The sequence below is a fragment of the Stegastes partitus genome, unplaced genomic scaffold (assembly GCF_000690725.1).
Source record: "Stegastes partitus isolate 25-593 unplaced genomic scaffold, Stegastes_partitus-1.0.2 Scaffold668, whole genome shotgun sequence".
Lineage (NCBI taxonomy): Eukaryota > Metazoa > Chordata > Actinopteri > Pomacentridae > Stegastes > Stegastes partitus.
This window is the reverse complement of record NW_007578399.1, coordinates 135,799-160,097: the sequence shown is the minus strand read 5'-3', so window position 1 is coordinate 160,097 and position 24,299 is coordinate 135,799. Positions and strand designations below refer to the sequence as shown.

Genomic DNA, 24,299 nt, shown 5'->3' with positions numbered 1-24,299 from the left:
GCAGACGTAGCACTTCTAGAAGTTTTTGTTCTGCTTGCTTAACGGGTGTTTGATAAATTACTCTCTCCCTCACTGGCGGATTTTGTTGCACTTATGGATAATGAGCATTGTTGTCATCGACTTGGGTAAACTTAAGTCCGTTTTATTGTCTGCACTGTGGCCTTTCTGCTCTGATTTCGCTCCACTGTCCTCCCCGTGTGAAAAGCTTCGCCCCACGCTCATACAAACAGCCAGTGACACTTTAGTGTTTCCCACATTTAGACTTTACTTGGGCAGGACGCCCAGGTATATTCAGGGCCACAAGGTATATTTGGTAACCTGTTTTTATTTCTTCATCTGTCCTAAAGAACAGTGCAATCATTTAACCAGTGGCTGCGTTTGCCACACACTGATTAATTTATGGTGGCCGATATCCATATTGACCACCACATTTAGATATTTCCTTTCTTTTTCTCTTGTTGTTATTTAAAAGGGCTAAAATTAGCTTTCATTATAGAGCTTGTGCCCCGCTTTTGCTCTCTCTATCTCACTCACTAACACAGTCAACAGACCCATCTGTGAATGGTCTCTCCTCTCCGTTCACACTCTGGATCAAAACATGTGCGAGAGGACGGATTGTTGTTGGCTTTTCCCCTCACAGAGAAAACGGTTGGCCAAATTCCTGAATAGAATCAATCTGGAATTCACAAATGCTTAGTGTAATGAACACCTCTGCACAAATGTGCTGCAAGATGCATTCAAGTCTGTGAGGTAGTCAATCAGCACTTTGTTCTTAACACAATCTCGGAGGTGCAACTCTTCAATTAAGTTATTTGCAGATGTATAAAGGAGTCTTTTTCTATCTCCTGATTGTAGCCGCAGTAGGGAGACATCTGTTTTCAGGCTGAGTCTGCTCCACCCTCGTTTGTAGCTGGTAACTAGCCTTTACTGCCCAGACCGAAAGTGCAGCGATGACGTTATAACGTTGCATAAACTGGGCCTTTTATTCCCTTTTTCTGGGGCAGCAAGAAATGGCACACAACATTTGGATATTTGTTAAACTTAAACTCAGGCCTGTCGGCTGCGGCCACAGATAAAATCTACTACGACGGGAAAATCTGCACCTATTGAAACAGTTATTGTAATAATTAGAATCAGAAACAGATTTATTGCCAGGTATAGTTTGCACAATACGAGGAATTTGTTCTGGTGGGTTGGTGCAACAATAAATGTACAGTGAGGTACAAGATAAAAAATATAAACTAAAAGTAAATAAAAATAACTGTAGTAGTGCAAAGCAGGAGCAAAAGATATCGTGCAGTGAAGAATTAATTACTGCAGTTAAACAAGATGTGCATGAAAAACCGTAAGCAGACTCTGGTGCAGTACATCAAACGATACCATTATGTTTAATATTGTTCAGTTATATTATACTGAACAGTTGTATCGTTAAGTAAACAGAAAACAGCAGAATGTTTGGAGGTGGTGCTTTATGTAATAGTAGTAGAGTAGGCATACATTTATAAGGGGCGTTTATAAGGCTTACTCTCAGCTGCAATCTTAAAAATGTGTTCATATCATGTTTGTGGCTATTACACTAAAATTACTAAGTTGAATTTTTAAGTTTCAATTTCTGAAATTTAAAGTAAGACTTTCCTCAAACACTGACTGGCTGGAAGGAGGTAAATTACAGGCGCAGTAAAAGAGAACAAAACATGAATTTTAATGTTTTGGAAATTCAGGAGGAACACAATATTCTTCATCATTTAAAAAAAAAAAAAAAAAGGCCCAAATGGGAAAGTACATGGACTTTAGACGGAGCAGGTCGACCAAACCGAGTGACCACGCCGGAATGACCGTGGCCAGGAAGCTGACCCTGAATCCAAGGACTGTTCTGACACAAGTACAAAGTACTTTCACTCTGATGAGAGATTCCTCTGGAAGGACTACACTCAGTACAGCACTTCACAAGTGTGGGCTATGTGGTAGAGGAGCCAGATGGAATGAGCTCCTGAGGAGGGAGAAAAAAAAAAAAAAAAAAGCACATTACAGCATGCCTGAAGTTACAGAAATTCATGTGAAATTTTCACAGGGCGTGAATGGAAAAAAAATAATGTGGTCGTGATTTATCCAAAATTCAGCTTCGGTGAAGATCTGCACCGCCACAGCCTGTCACCTATCTAACACCAGCGCCACAGTGAAGCAGGATGGTGGCTGCATCGGTTATTTCTTTAATATAATATGTTAATGGAAAGGCCTTAACCAAATGTAGGCAAACTCTTGAGTAAAATGCCCTTACCAGTGACTTCCTTTGGTTTTTGGGGGGGTTCTGATTTAGCATTTAGAAGGAAAGTAATCCTAACCATACCCCCGTATCAATACTGGAAAGACTTCAGTCCTCGATTGACTCAAAAATAAATCTTATTTAAAGATCGGCTAAATTAATTCTGATCTAATTAATAAAGACGTTAAGACACTGAGAAAGTCTAGGTGTACTGAACGAGCAGAGGTTGTGCTTTTACACACTTTCTTGTTAGTGGTTGAATAGTTAGTGGGAAAAGTTAAAATGGTAAATGAAGTTTGAGTTTTTTGACTTTTGTTCTTGTATAAAGGGATATCATGAATCCTTAATGTTGTCCTTTCTTAACAATCATTTCCTTCCTTGCAAAGTTGTGAAGCTGAGATTGCACTCCTGGCATTTAACTTTTAGTTTCAGTTTATAATTTTGCAGTTTTCTTATTGGAAATATTTCATATTATTGATGTGTTGCATTACTGTTGCCGTCATTTATTATGAGAATTGTGATGAGTAAGACTTTTTTCAAATGTTTTAGGTTCAAAATAAATTGGAAAATGTGGAGTTTTTAAATTTTGGGCCATTAACCCCCTTTGAAAGTTACAAGCATCCATTTACTGAGGGAAAAGGGACTTTTTTAAATAAAATGAATTTATTGCATCAGGGAACCTGGCCAACAAAAGAATGATTTGTAGCTAGAAATAACTGGCAGTCTGGTCATTTTGTGCTGCTAAACTCAGCAAGACCGGTCCAAGTAATTAGTACTGGATAGCTCTGTAGGCTATTAGAACTATATTCACTTATATCGTTGCATGATGCAACGCCCAAAGTCACTATGAGTCAGTAGCGGTTGTTTGCTGTTCATGATTTGATAGAAATATGCTGTGACGTTAAGTGGAAACATGAAGCTAATTAACATACCAAATAGGAAGCCAGTGGAAAATACTGTGTGACTCAGATTTCAGGTAATACATGGAAGCATCTGATTGACTGTGTGCTTTGATAACATTTTGTGGTTGCTCTGATAAATACGTATACCTAATTATCTTCTCTGACATAATACTACTTAGGAGATGATTATTTACTAGAACATGCAACAGCATGAGCGACTCTTCTCTCCCCCCCCCCGCCCGCCGCCCGCCCTTTTTTTTTTAACCTGTCTTTTTATATCCTGCTATCCACTTATGCATCGTTTCCAGGGTATCTTGGAGGGTGGAGGATCATTAAATTGCTTTGAATCACCATTGCACACGCAAGTGTATGCCATCAGCTGCAGGGAGACTGCGTTAGTTCCTGGCCAGTTCCGACTCTGGCAGGATTTTCCCTGTGTCATTTGGCTCCTGCTTCCTGTCCACCCAGCTGCTATGTCACATCAACGCACAGTAAACAATTAAGAGGAACAAATAGTGAGAAACCCGAACTCTGAGTCACCGACGGCCGAAAAACGTCAGAGCTAACAGCCATGAACGCACAGAGCAGGCCCGTTCTCCTGGGTAATAAAACACAGCAGCGGCCACCTGTGTGACAGCGTGTGCTAACTGATCCTCGCTCTCTTTGCATAGGACTCGTACCTGGATGTAAATCTTTACAGCGGTGGGAACAAGATATATTTTCTCACCTTTGGACACAGTGTTCTGTAAATCCGTGGCAGTGTGTCTGATTTTCATTGTTCCTCTCACCGCATGGTTTCTTCCATTGAGTGTTGGGTTAAAAAAAAAAAAAGCATCCCTGTGGTGAATGTGACCAGGAAACCACTGCACATTACAGTGCTTAGTCATCTGTGTGAAAAGTAACCTTTGCAGTATACTGCTACTTTTTCAGAGTTTATCCACGGACAAATAAAGTCGCGACACAGTTGGTCTGCGATAGTAACCTGCCTTTAGGGATAGTGTTGATTAATTGTTAATCAATTAATTGTCATCAATTTAAAAATCCAAGAAAACAGAAGCCGAGGGACGCGCATGTCAGTGTTTGATGTTTGCTGTAGTACCTCATTGTGCCACTGGGGGAGCCGCTTCCATTTTAATAAGATGGAGACTGAAAGGGTCGCATAAAATGAGTGCACCGCTGTGGTCGTCGTGTTGATGAAAGATGCCTGGTGTACATCTAGTTTAGCCGTTTACCTGAGGCTCATGCTAATGTTAAATGTAGCTTTTGAACACAGGCTGCAGCAGGACTCGAGCAACATTAAACCTGCTCTGAGTATGAGATGTTTCAGAGTTGGCTGGAATCACTCACAGATTTTCTGGACTTATAAAGGTGATTCGACTCTATTTGGGGACGTCTGCTCTAGCTGAGCAGCTTTTTCCAGCAGCAAGGAGAATGCTAACAATGGTAAACCCATCACTCCATCATTAAGATCCGCTATGTGGATTATTTTGATATAAAACCATTATGACTCAGGTCCGCCGTCAAGAGATTAATAACACCACAGGTTATTTACCGTGAAACACTGCCGCCCTTTCGCTGTGTTTAATACTTTGGATTTTGTCATTGATTAAAAATTTTAATTGAAGTAATTATTTTTTGCTGTTTAATTTATAGTTCAATTAACCTGCTGTTGACTTTATGTGTTATTGAAATTCCCAATAGAACTGTTCCCGTTCCGCGGCCAACATTAAGTGTCAAAGGTTTAAAACTGTTTCATCAGTAAAACGCTCACTGTACTTCATTCATTTCAGCGATTAATGGATGATTCATTGTTAACTTGAATATTGGTTAAGGAAAGAGTTCAAAATTTGCATCCCTGCGAAACATTCAGTCACACGCTCAGAATCAGAAAGCTTTTTATTGCCGAGTGAGCTTGCACACACGAGGAATTTGCCGTGGTGAATGAGGCTGGTACGTCATAATAACAAGACAAGAGTAAATGTAGAAGTCAAAAGTATAAAAGTACTATGTAGATCAAGTCTGTTACTATCAGCAAGTTCAGTGTTGAGCGCTAAGTTTGTTTAAGTCGTGTTATCAGAAGAGGAACCCGACGTATCTAAAAAGTTATTCATCTTGTTCGGTGTCATTTTTCTCTAAGAGCCGAGAGTGAATCAGAAGAGCCAACTCCCATCAAATGAGAGCCGGCTCCCGACTTTTTTTTGCTGCTCAGTGGCTCAGCTCAGCTCCGGGCAGAACTTTGTTCTGATTGGCAGCATGGCGGCCTTGTGGCCAATCACATGTGAGGATTTAGTGCCACAGCTAATGGAGATGCAATGCTATCATGAGGAGCCCCTCATCCAAAGAGCAGGAGACCCACTGAGCTGGTGGCAGGTCAAGGCCTCAGTCTTCCCCCACCTGGTGAAGGTGATGGAGGGGAGACAACATCTGTTCCCTCTGAGAGAGCCTTCACAAAACAGGGCAGATACTAACCGAGAAGAGAAACCGCATCAGCCCAGTAAAGCTGAGACATTTAATTTTTTTGAATGCAAACCTGCACTAAGGACATACTGTTTGATGTCTGAACTGAGTTTTGTTCTGGTTCTGTTCTGTGGGTTTGTTTGCAGTGTTTATTTGTTTTCATGTTAAATTAAGATTAAAAGTTTGATTACAATATTAAACAAAGTAAGAATGCCTGCTTTTGTAACATAAAGATACACAAAATTAGGCCATTATAAGGCTTCTCATAAAAAACACTAAATTCAAACTAAATATCAACACACAAAGCATTCATATTTGCCAAGTTGGGCTAAAATATGAGGCTACAGATGATGATAAATTGAGAGCCGTTTGGGACCTGAAAGAGTCGGCTCTTCTTTGGGAGCCGTGCCACAAGAGCCGACTCTTTGAAAAGAACCGAACTTCCCATCAGTAATTATGAGGCAGTTCTGGGGATTTTATTCTGTTTAATCCAAAACTAATAGAGAGAGTATTTATCACGTAAGCATAAACTAATGATAAAAAATGTCTTAAATACCTGTCCGTAACAATAACCTCAAACTATTGTGATAGAACTGTGTCTTAACAACACAGGCATTGCATCCGGTTGCTTGTTTTGGCAGTGGGGAGGTAATTATTTCTGTTTTGTTTCACTTTCTTTTTCGATGCTGAGGCTACTGAAAGCTATCTCTAACGTCTATAGTTGGATAAGCAGAATGGCTGGAGCTGATGCACCAATGCCGTCAGATTAGCTGGCATTTATTCTAATTATTTTCTGTCACGCTGGCATACAGCCCTTCCAAGAAAGTCTGAAAAGTCCACATTTGGTTGATTGCAACATGTTTTTTATATAACCAAACAAGCGGAGGGTCACAGTGCAGATTTACTTTGTGCTTTGTTCCATAACTGCTTGCACTCGAAGGAAAAAAAATCCATAATTCAAGAGATTGTCAACCTGGTGAATTTAACAGATTGTTGATTTGATCAATGCTGAAATTTAGCCTCTTAATAGTGTTTCTGCTGTGTAACCTGTCGAGTTTCTTTTTCTTTCCATTCCTCTTCCCAAATTAATTTTACTTCATATTTCCCTGAAGTCGTCTTACTTCATAAGCCTATTATACTTGAGCCCTAATGATTTGTGCTTGCAGCTATTTTGTGTAATTCCTTAAATCCAGGTTGTTGGGTTTTTTTTCTTCTCCATTTTAAAAAGACTAAAAGAAACCGTAGGATTTAATTTTGTGGAGGATTTTAATGTACCCTTTGTGCAGTATCGGTGACAAAGCCTATCTGTTAACTTGACACATGCTGATCAAGTGATCAGCACTGTCGCTTTAAGGAATGATCCATTTAGAATAAATGAGGACAGATGTTACAGAAGCAGCGAGTACTTGGAAGCTGTGTTTATTGTGTCGCTGTACAAATACTGTCTCTGTTGTGACTGTCAGCGTGCCGCTTTGTGATCTTGGAAGACGGTAGAGAACTCGAGGCTGCAATTGTCACCAACGCCGGAGCTCTGCAATTGAACTCCCACCACCTCATCTCCTCTCACATTGATCGGAGTATTAAGAGAGGATGTATGGCATGTTGCTCTGTGAATGGGAGAGGGAGCCAGAGAGAGTATGAGGGGGAGGGAGAGAAGGCAGGGAGGGAGGGAGAGGGACTGTAGCGTAGTCGTATATGTCAGCCTCAGAAGCTGCGTGGGTCGCTGAGCTCCCTCACGCCATTGTTGTTGTTGTGAAAAAGACAGAACAAAGGACTCCCCATGCTATGGACCCCGTATACCTTTGCCGGCTCAGCTGTGCTATGATCACACCCTGATGGAATGCTATTGAAATTAACCATATTAAGGAGCACAGCAGGCGTTAACTGAGCTGGCACACAGTCAGTGACAGAGGCAAGGAGGAAACTGAATAGCAAACTGAGGCATCATCCAAAGTCTCTTCTCGTTTTTTTTTTTTGGTCCTGTTTTCTTGGACTCATCTGCCTCCTTTTCCGGAGAGTGGCCACTGCTGATAAGGTTTCAATCCCTTCTGTGAAGGTTTGGCGCGGACATCGCTGTGGCTTATTTGTTGAAGGGGTTGCTGTGGATACTGACGGTAGGGAGGCTGCACTGGAGCCAGAGGCAAGAGTGAACAAGCCGCCTGCTGCAGAGAGCGCTGCTATTGGAGCAGATGCGGCTGAACCAGGCTAAGCAAACATGAGATTCACGGCACACTTTCTGTGAAGGCTACGTCCGGTGCACGAGACCAAGCCCCACACTGCTACTCTCCTTGCATCTTGTCAGTTTCTTCCTGGACTTTATGCAGGAGTTGATGGAAGTGGAGGGTGTAAAAAGACCAGCCCAGCCAGATGTGTTAGCATCGCAGGTCATGTGATTTCTCATGAGGGTTGGGTGAAGTGGTGGAGGGTCTGGTGGACCCTGGAGCATCTTTTCCTCTCTGTGACTGCGTGAATAGTGACGCTTGAATGAGAAAAAGCAATGCGGGCAACAGTAAGTAGCAGTCACATCTTTTGCAAGCAAAATTTCCTCCTTCTTGATTTTTTTGTTTGTTTGTTTGTTTGTTGTTGTTAACGTGCAGTGAATGTCACAGTATTGATTTTAACTGTAATTTCCATTGTAAAATGAAACTGGAAAAGAGGAGATTCATCATCCTAGAAGGGGTGTTTGCTTCACACCGAAGGGAGTGAACAACAGTCATGCACCCGCCTGTGAAGTGCCCAGACTTTGATTCAATTAGACCTAACTTGCCCCTCCCACCACCATCATCTACACTTACTGCTGACGCTGCTTGTGTGGGTTTGTATGAACATATGAGAGTCTGTGTGTGGCAGTCAAAGGGCTCTTTCCTCTCCCTGCTGAGCACATGAATGGGAGCAGTGTCAGAGATGGAGGTGCTGATGATTTCAGTGCTCGAGGAGAGCCATAGCCAGAGTCCTTTGCCAGAGGAGTGTAGATTCTATGACAGCGACTTCCACAAGAGTGAGGTAACCAGCGCCCACACACGGTGCCAGGCAACAAAAACCTAGTTACGTGCCGTTTTAGAGTTTCTAATGATAAGTTAAGAGAGTGATTTGAGAGGATTCGGAAAGGAGAAGTTTCACAGTGTCTTCATTTATTATTAACATTATCTGACTTGTTGAATAAGCGAATGAAGCACTGATTGGTAACGCTGTTCGTTTTATTTGGATGTTGTCAGAAGGTAGCACAGCCAGAAACAACTGAAATGGTTTCAGAAGTTTACTTTGCACATTTTCCATTAGGTTTTTTTTTTCTCGTTCAGTCTGTAATTGTTTAGTCTTTTGTAATGACAGAAGCAGCATGACTCATTGTAGGATACAGTGTGTACCTGATATTTCACGATGAACTGCCTTTCTTCTCTCTCTCTCTATTAAATCCAGGTATTGAGAGAAGCAATTTAGTGAGAAATTATGATTAATTTGACAGTTTTTCTTCTGTAATATTAATATCGCTCTTTTAGAGATACTGACTAATGACTGTTTTCTGTTCTGTTTTATGTATTTTTTTTTTTTACTATACTGAAATAGCAGTTGCACAGTTTCCTTTCTTGCCTTTCATCTGTAGACAACATCTGTTGAGTGTTATGGAAATTTCCACATTGCTTTTTATGCCACATGTACAGTCAGGAAAATTACACAATTTCATAAATTTGTGTTAGTCATTATCTCATCATTAGCTATGATTAGCTGTCGAGTTTTTATGTATTTTTGCAGAAACTGCGCTTGTCAACTTGTTCCAGTTATTAGTTCATTAAAGCGAGTCAATAGTAGGATTTGTACAGTCGTAATTAACTGAATGAAACGGGTCTCTTTGTTTGTCCACAGGTAATCCTGGTGCAGGTAAACCCAGGTGAGGCCTTCACTATTCGACGAGAGGATGGTCAGTTTCAGTGTATCACAGGTAAGACAGCCGCTCTGCTTCGACACGTTCGTCTCGTTGGTGTGATGCTTGTTTTGATTGTCCTCTCATAATAGAGTCGTAAAAGATAAGTTGATCATAAAATATTAATCATAAGCCATTTGGGTGTATTTGAGCAGTGTTTGTTCATTAACTCTGTAGCGCAAAGCGAAAACAAAAAAAAAAAAAGTAAAAATCTCCCTTGGCGTTTCAAGCCTTTAAATAAATGTTCAAAACCATTTTTTTCAATGACATTTACTAATCTGTTTTTAATGCACACCTTTCAAAAGGTGATTGGTTTGATCATGTTTTAAACCTTTTCTAAACAAATGTTGGGTTAAGATCTGATCTGTCTGAAAGCAACAGCATGAATAACATTGTTTGACCAAAGTTCTAGCATTACCTCTTAAATAAGAATGCATGCAGCATGTCACAGCTTCGATCTCTCCTCTTTTTAATGACCATTTAGAAAGAAAAACACCTGTGTGGTTGGTGCAGGACTGAAAAGCTTTCTCTGTGGCGGCGGTGGAGGTAGTGGTGGGATAATCAAACCGATGTTCGGCGCAATAAATTGTTCTGCTGTTATGCATGACTCATTTTGTTATTTTCCCTCTACAAAATCTGCTCGGAATCATTAACTCTGATAGCCAGTTTGGTCATCTGTAAGATTACACACCTGGACAAAGAGATTGTGTTAAAACATTTGACAAATTTGCATTTTTATTTCCAGGAGCACAAGCACAGACACTCCAAAACTTGAGATGAGGGGGTTTTTAACCGTCCATTTGTGTTTGGCTAATTAACAAAATGTAGATGAACTGTAACGTTTTTCTGTGTGAAATTTAGAAAGATGCCAGAGAGAAAGCGAGGGATGCAGTACATGCTATTTGAATAGAAGATTGAGACCGTCTGTGCAATCCAATGCAGTTACATTTTTGTTTTTGTGGTAGTTCTACTTTATGCTCATGGTCGCGGTTCATTTTATTGTATGTCAATGAGGTGGACACATTTATGGCAGAGGTGTTTTGCTGGAACATGTGCACAGTTGTTTGTAATAATGTGGCTGGTAATTGTAAGTAAGAATAAGGTGCATTTTTGTCAGATTATGTCAATGTAATGTAATTAACAGAGCTAGATTAGTGCTTAACCTCTTCATTTCCAGCAATCGTGTGCTTTGAAAAGGGTGGGTGTTGGCCAGGATGCAGTGACGTATCTTTACAGGAATGATGGCAGGATGGCAGTCAATGTCTCAAAGCTTTCAGCCTGCTCAGTGGCAGAATTGCATCTTATGGTTCCAGCCACTATAGAGAATATTACAGACATGTTTTACTGAAATGCTTCTTAAGAGACGCTGAGCTGATGGATGGCTTGATCCCACTGATTCACATTGCTTCAAGAACAGGACAACATGTTATTTTGCCAATATTCTCACGCCAGTATGTACATTGTTTTGCTGGCTGTAGGATTTCATTCAAATAGTCAGTTAATTGTTCACATGAATAAAACTGATATTCAGTTCGGTTTTATTAGAAATTTGAAGGACAGATAAAGTGAACAGGTTACTTGTATTTTAAATTAAATAGAAAAAAATGACTTGATTTAAAATTGCTATTAAATGAGTGGACTGACAAAGTTCAAAGTGTTAAACGTAACAAAAGAGCTGCGGTCTTTCACAGTAAATCACGTGTAATGCTATAAATCTTTTGATAGTGGACTCCAGTCATAATGGTTTAATATCAAATTAATCCTCATCCCTGATCTACACGATGGAGTGATTGGTTCACTGTCGTTAGCTTTAGTCCAGATGCTGGAACCGCTGTCTCCAAATAATGTACATCATCCGTTCCAGTCCATGAACTCTGTCAGTACTGCTGCCAACTCTAAAACATTTTTATACTTGGAGCAGAGTGTCACCAATACGCTTAATAATTACTTTAGTTTTTAATGTTGTGAGACACATGTAATCAAAGTCCTGCTGCTCCTGAATGTTTGCACCAATCTCAGCCTATGTTCGCATTTAAAAATCCTTATTTAGTATTAGCATAAGCTTCAGCTAGCTAGCTAGCTAGCTAAACCCAACAGGCTTTTTACAACTTTATGCTGCAGAGTTCAGCAACACAACTGCCACAGTTAGACAGCAGGGAGGTGCACTTGTTTTATGCCACCCTTTCAGAGGGTCTGCAAACACACCTGTAACGCCATCAAACAGTAAGAGCCTCCACCTGGTGGTGCAACCAGGTACTACAGCACATCGACAGTATATTTCCTAATATGCATGTCCCTCGTCTTCTGCCTTAATGGTAAATATATGTTTTTTTTTTACAACGTTTAATTGATTAACAATTAACAATTACTAAACTTAACATGCACATGGCATTAAGAGATCCCTTTCATACAAACTTCCAGTGTAAGTCAATGGGGCAAAACCAACAGTTTCTCTATTATCAACTTTATTTATGAGGTTAATTTGAGGCTTCAGTAGTCTCCGATAATAATATTAAGCGGGCGTCTTCCAATGTGTGCTTTTATTACAAAATTCCTTATTTGAATCCTCCAGATTGTGAAGCTGTGATGGAGGGAAAGTAACACAAAGTGACTTTCCTACTTGAAATGACTAACTTTGGAAGGTATCCACATAATTTGTCAAACTCAGACCGCCACGGCTTCATATTACTTTTGCTGAGCTGTAGAAGAAAGTTTTCCTTAGATCAAGAACTGTGGACTTTGTCCCCCGTCCTTTGAATTACAAGCACATGAGGAACAGATCTCTAGTTGGTATAAACAGGAGGCATGATTATAGCAAACAAGGTCTATTTCACTGTTTATATGGTCACATGATGACTGTTTTATAGTTGCATTTCCTGAACATTAACCTTTAATTAACGTTGTAATCAAGCAAAAAAAGAGTTATATAAAGTATATAAAGAGATGAGCTTTTTTGTTTGTTTGTTTTCTGTTACTCTGGTGTAAATACATCCACTTTGAGCTTCATCTAGATTTTTATTACATCACATTACAGTATGTCAGTATATGTCACTCCTTTATTTACATATATGTATGTTTCTCCTTTTTTTTTTTTAGCACGCTTCTCCTGCTCTTTAATTTGACACATGATTAAGTAATCAGTGCGCCGACAATCTCTCATAAAGCAAAATTAACCTATGGTTTAATTACAGTGTTGAGTGATATGTTGATACGTTTAGGCAGTAAGGTGACGTTTGAGAAAGATGTTACACATTCTTATTTACCCTGATGGCAGTCATTTCCATTTCCCCAATTGGTGGTGATTGTGCTGCCTTTATGACAGCCACAATGAAGTCTAGCCCCAACGCATTGCTGACAGCGTGAGCAGAAGACTGCGGGAGTAGTTCTAGGAGGTAGAGTTGTGTGGCCATAATTGTAAACGATTATGATAAATTGTAGTTGCCTGGGAAAACATTGATCTGAAAATGATTCACTTTGGTTGTGGCTTGCTACACGGGACATCCCGCCCTGTATTGACATTTCTGTGAGCTCATACCCACTCCTTTTTTTTCCTCTCTCTCTTAAATTGTGAATTTGATTTAATAAGGAAAATAAAGGACGCTAACATAATAAAGGCTTGTGAGTGAATAATGTTTGATACCCTCTGTGACCCCAGCAGAGGCAGGCACTCGACACTGCAGCGTGTATTTAATGATCTATGTATAGAACAGTGTTTACTTTTTCACTGTTAGAAGACACTGGTATGTCTGTAGCTTTGTCTATACCTTGTGGCGCGTATGAATAACAATGAGACAATGCGCCGCAGGAATCCAGATTTAGATGACAAAGGAGCAAAAGGAATGATGGAAAGTGATGCTGCCCAGCCAGGAAGCCATCACACAGTTTGTTCACAGCAGGGACTCTTCTCCCTACTCCTGTCTGACTGAGCTCCCACACCAGCCCCCCATTATGAGCCGAGTAAACCTTCCTAATAGGGAACAAGCATACATAGTTTCTCCATCAGAGGAGAAACAAGAAGCTGAGAGGTGCCACATAGATCAGTGTGACTGCTACTAACTGGCCTGTCACAGGGTGCACTCATCTCTCTGTGACGTGAATAGAGGGATGACTCACCGCTTGCAGTGCAAGGAGGGAGGAAGAGGAGTGCGTGTGTGCGTGCGCGCAGGCAGGCAGGCTTGCGTGCATGTGTGCGTACGTGGTTGGTTGATTTGGTTTGTTGCGTGTTCACATCAACAGTCTATCTCTGTTCATTTAGGTGTCTGTTGTGCATATGCATGCTTCCATCTGTAATCGTAGTGTGCACTGACAGGACAGTTACGAAGCCAGAAGGATCTGGTTTGCACGTATTTCTTCGGATTAGCTCTATCCCACATCAATTTGTGTATTCAATCATATATTTTTAGCAGCTGGATGTGCGTAATTGCTACGTGTTAGGGCATGACAGCCTGCTTAATAGGAACAGACAATCTCGTAAAATGCAGTTTATAGAAGGCATTTGCCTTTTTTTTGATAGCTGCCTTGGAGGAGGGACCTTTAGCGAGGGAAGCTAATTAGAGTGGCCATTTAGCATCCTTCTGCTCGCTATCCTCCTTGCCATAAGGAGAGCTCTATATGCAAGTGGACATGTCCTCGTGGTTTCAGCTTAGACCCCCAGTGATCCTAGGTTGGCCTTTGTCAGCATCTGCCACTATATGGTAGATGTGAAGCCTGTATCACTGGCATCTGTAGCCACCTGATAAGCTTAGTGACTGATGAGACAAGTCAGCATCAGGACCATTGGGTTGATTAGATCCCCTTCTTTATCAGACTTAGCCTGCCGGTGATTCACCCTCACTTTGGATGATTCAGTCTCTGGTTGATGGCATAAAGCACTGTCTAGTTCCACTGGGCTTATTGAGCCTGATAGAGATTTGCCTTCTTCGCATAAGGCAAGACAGCCATTCTGGCATCTTTGCAGAAAGCTAAAAAGAGAGTGTGCACGAATCTTTCCATCACCCCGATGCAGTTTGTGGCCATGCTGTTAGTTTGATTGTTTGGTCCCTTGGTCTACTTGTCCGTCATCTCTGATGCGATGGCTGTGAAACTCCTCATCTCGTCCCTGGCGGTGCTGCAGGTGTTTTTACTCTTTTTTTCTATCAGAGGGAGTTGAGGCTGTCATGTCCTCTGCGCCGAAAGCCGACCGACTGTTGCGAAGGGGTAATCCACGCTGTCAATAGTAGTATAGTCTTCCTCGAGAGAATTTCCGTGAGAATTTACTTTAAAGAAGCTCTACAATAGACCTTTTCCATCATTTGTTTGTGACAAGTCTGCGTTTTCAGAATGGAGTGAAATCAGTCCAAGCATATAATCAATTGAATCACTTGAGACTGTTATGGCCTTGATATCCTCGGAAAAACACACCATAGGTACAACTCACATTTTAAGATAGTTGCTCTGGGTTGCCATTCATAACACTGGAGTCAGTTGTGTGCATGTCTAGTACCACATATAGTTGTTTAACAAATGCAAAAAAGAGCTCAAGAAAGCAGTTTGAATACACATAACATATTACATTCTTACCTCCTGGACAGCTGCCCGATTCCAGCGGGAAGGCGATTGCTAGTTTTGAAAAGTTGCAAAAGCAGTTGTCCGAAAGTCGTGGGCACTGGAGGGTTGCAAAGCTGTTTCACCATCCGATAAGCAGTTTTAAAGGACTGCACTGGTGTCTTTAAAGTACACTAGGTAGACGGTGCCAAAACATTTTCTTCACTGCTCTCCATGGGCAAAGTACAATGACTCGTCAAATCTAGATGAGAGTGCTTTGAAATCATTAGCAATTAAAAATTTAAAGCTCTGAAGTCTTGATTATAGTCCTTGCACACATGGACAGCTGTAACCAATTCATAGTTTTAAATTATTCTGCTTTGGAGTCATATTAGAGGATATGTTCTGTACATGTGCATGAGATTGGTGTCGACGTATTCTGTATGCGGACGTCCAAAGTGGGGACTCTCTTGGACTTGATCAGATAACAAAATTTGCGTCATGCTGACCCTAGTGGACCATCGTGTACTTGTGAAGTACAATACTGGTCTAAATAAACAACATTTTGTACATTTAGGATGCAAAGCTACCCCTAGCTTGTGTAGTTTTGAGCACCAGAATGTAGTTGTCACAAGGACTTTAAGATAAATATTGTAATTTGGAAGTAACTAGTATGTGGTCACCTACTCAAGACTTGTTCCTTTCAGTAGAAGTTTTAAAGGGATTACATGCAAATGATGCTAAATAAAGCTAGAATCACTTCATTTCAATTTATTTAACTTGGAAAAAAACTAGAATGAACTTTCAGAAATGACATACCTCCTTTATTTATCCTATCTCAAATAGCATTCATTGACACTGTCCCTCCTCCTCCCTTTCCACATTTCCCGCCCCCCATTTACTCAGCTCTTAGTCTGGGAGCTGATGCCACAGGTATTGCGCTGCTATTGGTCAGTACGTTATTTTCACTGAGAATGAGCTGGAAATCGCATGGCCTGGCACGGTCACACAGTTTTAAGATTGAAACATCCTCACGATGGTGGCGTGGTCGGACATTTCCTCACCCACAGCACCCTCTCCCAAGTCGGCCTCGTCACATATGGTTCACATAATTGGACGGCAAACATCAGACACATCAGACACATTAGCACTTTCTTTTTATACTCATCACCTCCCCCACCTAACTCCAAGGACATGTACACAAACATGTGCGTGCAGACGGTTCATTCACAGCTTCTGCAGTGAGTAGCTCTGAGAATATCTGAGCTTGTGACTCATTCTCCCATTGCTTGGTTGATACCAAGGGAGAGGGAGAAAGGGAAAAGAGGATGATAGAATATGATGAGAGGGGAGGGGTGTTCAAAACAGCATTTTCAGTTTAATCAGGGGTGGGATGTCCGGAGCAGGACGTCCACTCGACCGCTCTTGTGTTTGTGAGATTATCATATCAGGGTTTGTCAGGTCAGATTTTTGTTACTGGAGGAAACGGTGGTTTTAAAATGCAATCTTTCTTTCCAGGACAGAGTCAAATAAATCATTATTTAAAAAAAAAAAAAAATCCAGCCCCTGTAGTCATGGCCCCGGTCTTGCTCTGGTTTTGTCTGGCTTAGAGCAGCAGCAGCAGCAGCAGCAGCGTGTGATGTTCTGTAATAAGCACAAGCATGAAGGTTACCGATTCCCCTCCCCTCCTGTAAACGTCATTCATACCGGTGGGGTTGCAGAGACCATGTGAGCGCCTCGACATATTACCAATTCAGACAAAGTTTACCGACACCAAAGACGTAGCTTTTCTTATTAAATTGTTCCGTTGTTTACCGTGCAGCGTTCTCCTTTACTCTCCGGTTCAGATCAACACAAAGAGCTGTCTCCTCTTTTCCTCTTCTGCTGCTCTGTCGGTCTGTCTGTGGCTGGTTTGGTGGTGGTTGGATTCTGACGGGCATGTTTTTGGAGAAGCAGCCTGGCGGGGGATGAGTGTACACATGCGTGGTTCGCTAATTTGCTAATAGAATGCTCCGCTTATTGCAAATTACTGCCCTGTTAATTGATAGAAGCAAAAAAAAAAAGTGCCATATAATGCAAATAGGGGAACATTTGCCACATCACTAAAAACAAGGTTGTGGTTTTAATTTGTAATTATTATTTTTCAGTTTTATTGACAATTCAACACTTGGCCTCTTTCCCTTGCTTGGCTGTAATTATTATCCAGTGTCTGTTAGCCTGCTTGCATTCCCTTGCCCACCCTCTGTCTCCTCTTTATTTGTCGATGGAGACGATTTATTAGCTCTAATTAATAATCAGGCCCGCTCTGTCTTTATGGAGCCACAGTTCATCATGTTGCCAATGAGAGCTTATTGAAAGCTCCTATACGAGACTGCTCTGTCTGTGTGCTTCCCTTTGATTTTTTTTTTTTTTACACCTTTCTCTTAACCCAGACAGCCTCCGTGTAGCTTATCTTCTCTGCTTCTCTTTATTCTCCAAATCTAATCGAGGGTTCATTTGTACATCTGATTAAACCTGACAGTTTGCTTGGATTGCTGCCATTATTTCAACGCCACGTCTGCCAAGTTTCCTCTGTTTGCAGTATGCGCTAGAAGACCTGAGCGTAGTCCCACTTGAGCACTTTTGTTATGATCTCTATCCGTTTTCAGACGAGGACGAACAGGTGGGTCCTCGAGGCGGCCGCAAAACCTTAGCGCATCCATGTATGTATGCATACGACATGTATGTGGCCTCGGATAAGTCTCCCTTGGGTTTCTTTGTCTTTTTTTTCCTCTGGAGGACGACTGATGTTTTTCCCGTGGCTGTTTCCTCTGGAAGGCTGGCACTCCACGGCCACGTCAGCACAACCAGTGCTCCAGTTGACTCAGGGGGAGGGGGAGGGGGATGTGGCCTTTTTTTATCTGATCTCTGTCAGCACTCGTGCGTCAGTTTGATGTAAAAGAGTGGGTGTTCCCCCCACTCCCCTCCTCCTTCCACCCGTTCTCCACCCTACCTTTCTTTTCCTCTCCCTTACAGTAGGGTCCCTCGTCCAACCTCGCTCACCTTGTACTTTCCGCGGTCTTCATCACCCCTCCGCTCTCCACGCCGGTACACGCACAAAGCCTTCGGTTCTAAATGGAGAACATATAGAATGCTAATGTGATTCATCAGGTTTCGTGTTAGTCAGCATCAGCGGCGCTAACCAGAATTGCCTTAATCAGTCATTAGGCAGGTGCACAGCTGAGCACTGTGTGGCATAAGCGTGGCATAATTTATCCGCCTTTAAAGCGAGCCGAGTTAACAGTACACACTTTGAACTCCCACTTAAATTATATTGTAATCTGAAATCAATGATGGCTGAGCCGGTGTGATGGCCTTCATTCAGCCTGAGCTTTCCCATGCTCCCTGAATTTAGATTTTTGTCCTTGCGCACCCTGTGTTCTTAGGTCGGGAAATGACTCACTGCCCATTTGCTCTTTCGATTTCAGTATGAGAGGCCTGCCTGCGAGCTGTGTTATTCAAGAAAGTTTATTCGAAGGTACCCCGCCACGTCACTGGTCGACACAGGTCTGCCTATATACGAGGCCGCCGTCGACGCACAGGTCTATAGCATTGGTCACTGGGTCAGTGGGATAAGGTGATAATATGCCACAACATGCCTGGTGCTTGACAGCATTAAAGCATATAATACCAGACGGCAGATAAGCATCAGCACTCAGCTGTCGCCCTGCTTCTCTCTATTAACACACACAGACACACACACATAACTGATAAGACTTGCGCAGAATAATTACCAGATAAGAGTTAAGTTTGAGTTTAACCGCTCTATCTCCCTCTCTGTTGATCACCATGTGTGAGCACTTTACATTTCTTTCCTCTCTCTTTTTCTTTTCTCTTTCTTCTCCAACCCTCACTTTTTTTTCCTTTTTTTTAAAAAAAATCACATTTAAACGTAAACCACTGAACTTTTCCCCATTCCTGATAGTAACACCAGGTCACCAAAGCCGAGCAGCGTTCAACCTCCAACCGAGAGAGGCTCACGACGGAAAATTCAGCTGCTTAAATCACAAAACCAACCACCCCTATTGCCTCGCAAACATAGCCTGCCTCTGTATTGAGTTGTTGAGTGCAGCAGTGAACTCTGGACCTGAGTCATCCTGTGCAGGGGTGTATACTCAGTTGTTAGTTGATTACACTTAGCTAAAGCAACAGCCCTACAGTAAATCCTGCCTCCGCGTATGTTTGTTTTGTCATTTTGGAGGTTGCAGTTTATGGCGCTGTTGAACGGCACCAATTACAGGGAGGAATGTTTCTAATATTTAGTCTACACTCATTTTAAACGGGGTGGGCAAAATATTAGACGCAATTACACCCTCGCAGTACAACCTCTACCTCCAAAATGTTTTATCAGTGCCTCTTTACACCAGTACAGTAACAACAATAAATTAATTAGGTAACCTTTATGGAGGCGGGGTTCATTGGAGGGCTGTCTTATTAAACTGCATTAATTTTAGTTAGGCATCCCAACAGCCCGTCATCTGTCTGTATGTCTGCTTTAACTTTCCATTTCTGTTCTTGGAGAGCTCGAGGCTGGACTTTAGCACCTGAGAAGGTGGTGTTAGTGGGAGTGTCGGAGGTTTTCTGCTGCATCATTACACGGGCCAGCCTTTGTCGTCATGGACCCATAATAGCTGCTCATTTATTAGTGCTTTCTCTGCTTACTCTACTTTTGACAAAATGAAGGAGAACTCTTCCTCAAGCAGTTTCCGAGGAGGTCAGTGTGCGTGTGTTGCGAGTCCTTTTGTTCTCCGGCATGACATGTGGCGTTGTGGGGACCCTGGTGTTTTCTGTCTTAGGTTTGTAAGAAGAGAAATGTGCAAACTTGGCTCAGAGGTCGCTCTCTCTTTCTCTCTCCGAGGCTTTCTGCTGAGCTGTCACTTCTCTGAGCTGAGCTAAGCCGTTGAACTGGCCCCTACCACAGAGCAGGAAACTTTGTTGTTTCTCAGCACTTTTGTAAAGTGGTCTTCTTGCATTTTGCCAGTATTTTAAAAATGCAATTCTCTGCCTTTTCTTACTCATAGGTATTTAAAAAATGAAATAGTCATTGAAAATGCCGCTGGTTTAAAAGGAGTGAATCCACTGTGTGAGGATATTCCCCCTACACAGGTAGTGTTTGAGGTTAGCTTGAATTAAAAACCTGCCAGGTGTCATATTCTATAAATGGCTACATGCGAGGAGCAATACAGAAGGTAAAGTCCATTTATTATCTTCGTAAAAGGTGAAAGGTACTGACAGAAGACTGCGCACATGAGAATGTTACGAGAGAAGTCAGCAGATCCTCATCTGATCAACTTTCCAGTTGTAAATTTGGGATTCTGCGTCAGTATTTGATCTATTCATCAACCACTGCGTGATGCTTTGATTTGTTCTAAATCTGCTCCCTTTCTGTGTTGTTGTCCTGGCTGTCATCCACCTGTTAGGCTTGAATGAATTTTCAGCCCTGTGTACAACTCTTCTCCGCAACACATTTCCCACAGATGAAGCAGCTGTTTGTCCTCAGGGAGAGTGTTTGATCGTGTCCCTTCCTTCGTCACAGGTCCTGCTCAGGTTCCCATGATGTCTCCAAATGGTTCAGTGCCTCCAATCTATGTGCCTCCTGGATACGTTTCACAGGTATTCCTGCTATGCCATTTCCAGGCCAGTGTTTCCTGATTGACGTTTCATCCGACTCAGAACAGCTCTGATGTCTGCTTTCCGCGCTCTGGTTTGTTTTCTCTTAGATCATAGAGGAGAACGGAGTGCGGCGGGTTCTGGTTTTACCTCAGCAACCAGAGTTCCACCCCGGAGGGCACTCCCCTCTCCACCATCCTCCACCTCCACCCCATGCCCACCTGCCTGCCTTCATCCCACACCCTGCCATGATGCCCCCTCCACCTCACCTGTACACAGGCATGGCAGGGGGCGTGGGCGACATGAGCTCTCAGTACATCTCCCAGTACCATCCAGCTCATATCTACTCGGAGCAAGGTAAGATGGAGCCGACAACGTCTGGACTGTATTGTTATATTGAGATGTTATTTATTTGTTCCCAGCACTTTATTTGTACAGTCTCGTTATACAATCAAGGCCTGAGTCAAGCTGTTTAGTCTCTGAGCTTTTTAATCTTAGCTCACGACTGCCAGGTGTATTTGTACGTCCCTGTAATAATTTCCCACGAGTTTGCCATTATTCGACCTGCTTGTCTGGCCTCCAGACACATCTTTGTTACTCCTGTCTGCGTCTGTACAAACCTTCAACTGTGGCCTTTGTGCTGTTCCAGTCTCTGCAGATTCTCACTCCCAACATGGACGCCCACCGTTTGTTCACAGAGACGACAGGACTAACAAAACGCGAGAGCGTCTGCAAAATAAACTGAAGGACCGACAGGCAGGCGGAGGAGGGCAGGTGAAGGACAGCCCTCCCCCGTCGCCGCAAAAGACTTGCAACAGCCCACCGACGACGGACATTCACAACGGCATCGGAGGGAAGGGGTTGGAGGCAGAGCAGGGGCAGCTGAGGCACGCAGTAGCCTGCCCTGACAAGCAGACGGGCAAGGGGAAGAACGGAGAGTCCGGAGGTAAGGAGGTTAAAGGGCAGAAGTTTGACAAGGTTTACAACTTGGGCAATTAATAACGGAGTTTAATAGCGGTCTGTGGTGACAGCAGTTAATTACTGTCAATTTTGAAAGTGGAGGAAATAATAACCTCACCCCGTGACCTTATGAAGATTGGTGAAATCAAGGAGCAGTCTACCATTAAATTGCTAAATTTACAATGGGGTGTTAAAAAAGGCAAGCCATTATTATTATTGTTGGTACTGGTAACTAATTCATTAACTAGTTTGTGAACTTATAAATGTGTTTGACTGTGGCTGCCCCTCCCCTCCCTTGATTGCATCATTTCTTTTAGCTATAATTGGAGATCCATGATATAGTTTTTTTTTGCCACTATCTAATATGCAGATGTTTTTAAACTGGTTGATTGCTGACACCAAAACCGGTACATGAACATATTTTTTCCGCCTAATTGCGGGGGGAGAACATCAGGTTTTTCCTATAGTGGCATTACCATATTGTTATTTTTGAGATTATAGTGTTGGCTCGTTGGCAGGGTCTGACATATGCCAACCTCATTTTAAAGCTGTTTTTTGGGCAGAACCAATGATGATGCTGTTATCGTTGTGCATCCCAAACTATAATACATTGGTTTCAGGTCATTTTAAGCGACTTTCAGAGGTGACAATCTTACCTTTTTCCGCAATAACATCCTCAGGAAGCCAGCTGAATGCTAATGTGTAACACTGAATTTAGAAAGAAGTTTCACGTCTTAAATGACTATTACTGAGCTCAGTGTTTCGATAAGGTTTTTTTCTTTATTTCTTTTTTTAATCATGAGTCATTGCATTGACGTAATTATTCCCAGGTTCAGCGTGCAAAATGTAGTTATAACACCAAATAACACTGACACGACATTTACATCCAGATAGATGCGACGGTGCGCCCAAACTCTTACTGAGATGTTATTTGTCTCGTGTTTTTTTTCTCTACTTCATGTTGTGTTTTTCTTTCCTCAGAGCTGGACAAGGAGGCTCAGGCCCTGCAAGCATTATTGAGTACCATCAGTAAACCAGTGGTTGGTATTCACTTCAGTCTCTCTATCTGACTTTTTTTCTTTTCTTTATCTAATTATTACAAATTGCATGATTTCATGTGAATCTTCATTGACGAAAACTTGTAATGATGCTACTGTGTTGCATCATTAAACATTCTATTAACATCCGTGATGAATTCCTGCCTGACATCTTGCTAATGGAGGCAGACCTGCTGACTAGCATCCATGTGGGGATTTCTAGTCCCAAATGTGCCACTAAACATCTATGCTAAGAGGTTTGCATTTTGCTCAGAAAGAAGTGCTGAGTTTTAACTCAATAATCACTGAGCTCTCACGTTTTCTGGTACTTTGCTTGAAGTCTCATAAAACGGCATTTATTTTGCCCCCAAAATACAAGATTACACATTAGATGTGAAAAAATAATCAGATAGAGATATAAATATATGCAAAACATTTTACCTTTGAAACAACCCTTGACAAATTGTGCTTGGTTCACAACAGCAGTGTAGATAAATAAAGTGAAGAATAGCTCTGCTCCAGCAGCTGCATGGGAATCAGTAGATTGACTACAAATAGAATTTCCTTGACCTCATAAGATGAGATTTGTCATACACTGTCGCTAAGGTCTGAACTCCTTATAGAAGTAGCAAAGCAAGTCTGTTGGAAAGATGATAGATAAAGTTAGGGGAATACAGAGAAAGTTCAGCTTCAATGGAAAGTGGATTTTTTTTTTTTCCCATCTGTGCTGCCACACTGGTTTGTTAAAGGACCGAGAATCGAACTGTGGGAAGCAAAGGACTAAGGTGGGCCCCCCAAGGCAGAGGGGAGGAGGTACAGACTTGACCTGATTGAGTTCTTCCACATATGAATCCCCCCTGCAGTGTCGCTCAGGCTATTTTTAAACCTCCTCCAAACAGAATGAAAAATCTTAGGGTTGCACAGCACTTCCCTGCCAAATGCTGAAAAACCCTTTTCCCCACCGATGCAACATAAGCTTGCATATTTTGATCCCTGTCTCTTTTCCTCTACCGAGCGATGTGATTGTTGTGACGGTTTAGGAAGTGTAAGAAAAAGACTGATAGAGTGCTGTCTATAGGACAAGATCATTTGCAGACATGGATTTTAGGTTTTGAAAATAAAAAAGTGCCTTTATTAGGATTTAGTGGATACTTTGAAAGAATAGAAGCTTCTTTGCCCATGTCAGGGCATTACATTAACTTGACCCATGAATGTCTCATATGCTAGGTGTCAGACATCCAGGCCAGAGGAGCAGTCGTGAGCTGGAGTGCGCCCACCCGGCCAGAGAGCGAGAACGGCAACGTGGAGAACGACTGCAGCCCCCCAGAGCCCCTCAGCTACGAGGTCTCCGTCTCAGTTAGTGGCAAAGATGGGAAGTACCAGAGCATGTACTGGTGAGCAACAAGCAGCAACATGCCAGAAGGCTCAGCACCAACTGTTGTCGGAGATTTGACACTGACAGTTGTCTTGAAAACACTGAACAATGTTGGTTTTCCTTTGATGCAGCGGGGAAGAACTAAGTGCAACTTTAGAAGACCTTCGACCAGCAACAGACTATCACGTCAGGTTGGCATAACGCTCTGCTTGAT

General features: G+C 42.1%; 1 protein-coding gene across 3 annotated transcripts in view; it reads left to right on the top strand.

The window, feature by feature from the left end:
• Positions 1-24,299, top strand: part of fndc3a (fibronectin type III domain containing 3A) — a 50,151-nt gene that overhangs the window by 9,917 nt on the left and 15,935 nt on the right. For all 3 annotated transcript variants that reach the window (XM_008290358.1, XM_008290356.1, XM_008290357.1), the window contains 7 exons: positions 9,484-9,559; positions 20,640-20,716; positions 20,824-21,070; positions 21,363-21,659; positions 22,655-22,713; positions 23,938-24,104; positions 24,217-24,276. In XM_008290358.1, the coding sequence (XP_008288580.1) occupies positions 9,484-9,559; positions 20,640-20,716; positions 20,824-21,070; positions 21,363-21,659; positions 22,655-22,713; positions 23,938-24,104; positions 24,217-24,276 (983 nt within the window). The remainder of the gene's footprint in view (positions 1-9,483; positions 9,560-20,639; positions 20,717-20,823; positions 21,071-21,362; positions 21,660-22,654; positions 22,714-23,937; positions 24,105-24,216; positions 24,277-24,299) is intronic.